At 54.7% G+C, this 4,927-nt stretch overlaps 1 protein-coding gene across 1 annotated transcript; it reads right to left on the bottom strand.

The window, feature by feature from the left end:
- Window positions 1-674: 674 nt before the first annotated feature.
- On the bottom strand, window positions 675-1,646 carry LOC146422000 (olfactory receptor 14I1-like). The gene has a single exon (XM_085046828.1). The coding sequence runs from the start codon at window positions 1,644-1,646 to the stop codon at window positions 714-716; it is 933 nt and encodes a 310-aa protein (XP_084902954.1). The 3' UTR covers window positions 675-713.
- Between the last annotated feature and the right edge of the window lie 3,281 nt (window positions 1,647-4,927).

The following is a 4,927-nucleotide window of genomic DNA, read 5'->3' as shown; positions in this document are numbered from 1 at the left end:
GGGATGGATCAGCCCCTGCTCTGCTGCTCCTTCCCGGCTCCCCCAGGGACCTTGCAGAGCCCCAGCCATGCTGTTTGCCCCCAGCCTGCCCACGGCCACCCTGCAGCTGCTCACGGGGGTTTTCTCTGCTCAGCATTGGCCTGGGCATGTTCTGGAGAGAGCCTGGGCAAGGAGCCTCGAGCCCCCAGGCCCTGCCCTGAGGCATCAGCTGTGCCCCAGCAGTGCCCATGGCCTGTCCCTGCTGCAGCCCTGGCACTGCCACCCCCAGCACTGGCAGCGACCCCGAGAGCACTCAGGCCCTACAGCAACACAAGGGGCAGCAGGGCAGCGGGGCAGTGGCACGGGAGCAGCACTGGCAACACCAAGTGCTGCTGCTCCTTGGCACAGCTGCTGTGCCACCCCTGATCTGCCCCAGCTCTGCACACAGACATTGCTGCTGCAGCTCCACAGAAGGGAACAAAGGGGGATCTCTGGTGAAAACTTGGCTGGGAGATCCTTTCGTTTGTTTAAAGCCACCGAGAGCACAACTCCTCATTGACAGAGACTGTGACCACAAGAAATGTGGGGAAAAAGAAAAAAAGAAATAGCACAATTAACTTTATTTGTGGATGTTAAAAAACTAAAATAAAAGAAAAGCACCCCCACAAAAAAACCAACAAGAACTTACAAATATTACTCATATAACAAGTGATTTGTGGATATTGGCAACCAGCTTAATGTTTCTGAAATCGTCCAGTCATCAGTCTCCACACTGCAGCCTTGAGCTCCTGGTTCCTTAGGCTGTAGATGAGAGGGTTCAGTACTGGAGGCACCACTGAGTATAGAACTGAAACTGCCAGATTCAGGGATGGGGAGGAGATGGAGGAAGGCTTCAGGTAGGCAAAAATCCCAGTGCTGAAAAACAGGGAGACCACAGCCAGGTGAGGGAGGCATGTGGAAAAGGCTTTGTGCCGTCCCTGCTCAGAGGGGATCCTCAGCACAGCCCTGAAGATCTGCACATACGAGAAAACTATGAAAACAAAACAGCCAAGCCCTAAACAGGCACTAACAGCAAGCAGCCCAATTTCCCTGAGGTAGGATTTGGAGCAGGAGAGCTTGAGGATCTGTGGGATTTCACAGAAGAACTGGCCCAGGACATTGCCATGGCACAGGGGCAGGGAAAATGTACTGGCTGTGTGCAGCAGAGCATAGAGAAAGGCACTGGCCCAGGCAGCTGCTGCCATGTGGGCACAAGCTCTGCTGCCCAGGAGGGTCCCATAGTGCAGGGGTTTGCAGATGGACACATAGCGGTCATAGCTCATGATGGTGAGGAGAGAAACCTCTGCTGAAATGAAGAAAAGAAAGAAAAAGAGCTGTGCAGCACATCCTGAGTAGGAGATGTCCCTGGTGTCCCAGAGGGAATTGTGCATGGCTTTGGGGACAGTGGTGCAGATGGAGCCCAGGTCAGCTAGGGCCAGGTTGAGCAGGAAGAAGAACATGGGGGTGTGCAGGCGGTGGTTCCAGGCTACGGCGCTGATGATGAGGCTGTTGGCCAGGAGGGCAGCCAGGGAGATGCCCAGGAAGAGGCAGAAGTGCAGGAGCTGCAGCTGCGGTGTGTCTGCGAATGGCAGGAGGAGGAAGTGGCTGATGGAGCTGCTGTTGGACATTTTGAGTTTTTGGAAATGTGGACCTGTTCATGGAGGAAAGGAGAGTGACAAGTCAGAGAAGACTATCCTGAGGAAAGTACAGGCCCATTCTCCCAGCTCTGCTGCACTGTGCCACCCAATTCCTTTTTTCATAGAGCTCTTCCTCGAGCCCCATGCCTGGAGCTCTGCTGGGATCTGGCCCTATTGCTGTGACAAGCAGTGGCTCTGCCCATGGACACCGAGGAGTCAGCTCTGCTCTGCAGCAGTGGGGTCATGGGAATGGGGGACAGGGACCAGTCCTGGGTTGGACTTCATCAGACCAAACTGCCCTCAAGGCAGAGGAGCTTGGCAGCATCTCCTGTCCCAGGGCTAAGGAACAGTGACAGCCAAAGGCAGTTTGAGAGAATTTCCTGCTGTGCTCAGGGAGAACAGAGAGAACTGTGCAAAGCAAGAGGATTGGCTGTAACTCAGTGAGGGGTGAGGGGAGCTACTCTGGTGCTCCATCTGTTCCCAGCTGCCCTTTCTGAGATCAAGGACACTCACTGTGTTCCCCTGAAAATCACCCTGACACAGCTGAGAGCAGAGGGACTCATAGCAGAGCCAAATGGCTCAGCCTTTCTCAGAGTCTCAGCCCCACTGCTGGCCAAGGACACTCCTGTCCCCTGGAAGGCAGCTCACAGCTTGGATGGACACCCCGAGGACACAGCAAGGGTCCTGGCCATGGAACTGCTTGAGGAGAGTCATTTCATTGCCAGCCTGCCAGCCTGCCCTGCCCAGAGCTGCCCAGGGCAGAGGGAGCTGGGACACCTCATTGCTGTGCTCACCCTGCACAGGAGGAGCCCCAAGGGCTGTGCCTGACCCTGCAGCTGCAACTGCCATTGCCAGAGAGCCTGTCAGCAATGCCAGGAGCAGCTGAGCAAGGCAAGGAGAGAGACAGCCGAGCCCTGAGGAAAAGCCTTTCCCTGCCCAGCCCTGCACAGCCCCTCGCAGGCAGCAGCGGTGCAGGACAGTCGCCCTCAGGCCCTGGTCAGCAGGGAATGGGCAATGGCAGGAGAGATGCCCTTCATCTCTGGTGCTGCTCTGCCGGCCCAGGAGGGGACTGAGGGCCCCGAGCCCCCGGGCTGAGGGCTGTGCTGGCTGCCAGGGGACACAAGAGCTCTGCTGCTCAGGGCAGCTGGCAGATCCCCTGCCCTGGCAAAGAGCCCTCAGGGCTGCAGGAGCTGCTCTGCAGGACAGCCCTGGGCACCCCTGGCTGCACCCCCACCTTCCCAGCCTGCAGCCATCCCTGGCAGCAGGAGCTGTCCTGCCCTGTCCCTCTGACGGTGCCCAGGGCAGCCCCGCTCTGCAGCACATCCTCCCCCAAACCAGAAACGGCAGCAGAGCCATCCTTACACTCATATCAGTGCTGTCATGTGTCAGCTTTAGGAGATCCCTGCAGCCAGAGACTTACTGTGTCAGAAGTTGTGAAGTTTTCTCCATGAATAAGCTCAGAATTGTCCTTCCAGTTGCTTTAAGCCTCTGTCTGCTTCACTCCTCTCAGGTACCTGCAGGTAGCACCTTCAGCCCTGCTGGGCTGGGAGAGAAACTGCTCCTCAGGAGAAATGTCTTTTTGAAGATTTTCTTGGTTGCCAGGAGTTCCCTCTGTGCCAGGAGCCCAGCCCAGCTCAGCAGCACAGCAACAGCACAAAGACTGTAATGAGACTCTTGGGGATTTGGGGTTGTTTACATCAGAATGAGTCCCTGAGAGAGTGTTCAAAAAACTTCTCAAGAAGACAAAGTTTCTCAAAGTTTTAATGATCCGATTGAGTTACACTACTGAAAAAGTGTCCTCAGTTTGCAGTTAGAGCAGAACACTGGAGGCAGTGATGACAGCTGGGGACAAACAAGGCAAAGATGTCTCTGATGCTGAGCAAACCTGGATGTGTTTCAGGAATGCAAAGGGCCAAGGCCTGAGCCCCAGCCCCTGGCAAGGCAGATCCTGTCCCTCCCTCAGTGCTCAGGGCTCTTCCCGGGGCACTGGCATGTGGGGATGTGCAATGCCAAGGGCAGGACCATGGGGCAGCCCCTGCCAGGCTGCTGGGCAGGGACAAGGAGGCAATGAGGCCCCAGGGCTGCAAGGGTCACTTGTGTCCTCCTCATGGCCTCAGGGCCAGGGACAGCAGCCATGGCCAAAGTGCTGCACAGGTTGGCTCTGTCAGGGCCTTGCAGCTCCTGCACATCCCTCTGCCCTCTCCAGCCCAGGCTGTCCTACGCTGTCCATGCCCTGTGCCTCTGTCCCTGCAGGCTGTCGTCATCCCCCGGCTGCCCCACCTCGCTGGCCCTTCCTTTGCTGACAGCTCTGCGTCCTGCCTGCCTCTGCCTTGGCACACAGAGCCTTGGGCTAGATAGCAGAAGGGTTAATTCAATTTTTACTGGGCCTGTGAACTTATAGCAGGGAAACAAAGCATGCAAGGTCTGCTTTCCCAGCGAGGATGGGTGGAAGAGAAAAAGAAAACCATCTGGCTTCTGGGTGCAGTGATAGAAAAAATAAGGACTGAATCTGGGAACTTGGGGTGGGTTTTATGGTAATAGGTAAATTGTCATTCACATGTAGCCACTGTAGATAAACACTTGCAGAATCATGTGTCCATGTAAGGTTAGGAGTTATCCACTCTTATATCTCAGGCCTGAATAAATGATGCTATCTTTAACACCAAATTAGTGTTAAGGATTCTTCTTTGGATATTTCAGTGATTTGGTGACAGCAGGGCCACACAGAACCAAGGAGTCCACTGTGACACTATGGAACTTCATGGAACCAAAGAGACCATTTTGACAATGTGTGACACCATGGAACCAACTGTCTGTTGTGACACTGCAGATCCAAGGAGACCATTATGACACCGAGTAACTTTATGGAACCAAAAAAAAAGTACATTGTGACAGAGAAAAGTTTCATGGAACCAAGCGTCCATTGTGACACTGTGGGGCTGCATGGAACCAAAAATCATTGTAACACATCAGGGCTGCATGGAACCCATGGTCCATTGTTATACTGCAGATCCAAGGTGACCATGGTGACACTATGGAACCTCCTGGAACCATGGGTCCATTGGGAAACAGCAGGGCCTCACAGAGCCAAGGATTCCACTGTGACACTGTGGAAACCTCATGGAATCAAGGTGACCATGTTACACTATGGAACCTCATGGAACAAAGGATCCATGGTGACTGAGGATACAAGTAGACCATTGTGACACTGAGGAACCTCATGGAACCAAGGGTCCACTGTTACACCAGGGAGCCCTGTGGAACCAAGGGGA

This window comes from Lichenostomus cassidix, unplaced genomic scaffold (genome assembly GCF_008360975.1).
Source record: "Lichenostomus cassidix isolate B80296 unplaced genomic scaffold, HeHo_3.0 HiC_scaffold_46, whole genome shotgun sequence".
Lineage (NCBI taxonomy): Eukaryota > Metazoa > Chordata > Aves > Passeriformes > Meliphagidae > Lichenostomus > Lichenostomus cassidix.
This window is presented reverse-complemented; position numbering and strand designations above follow the sequence as displayed.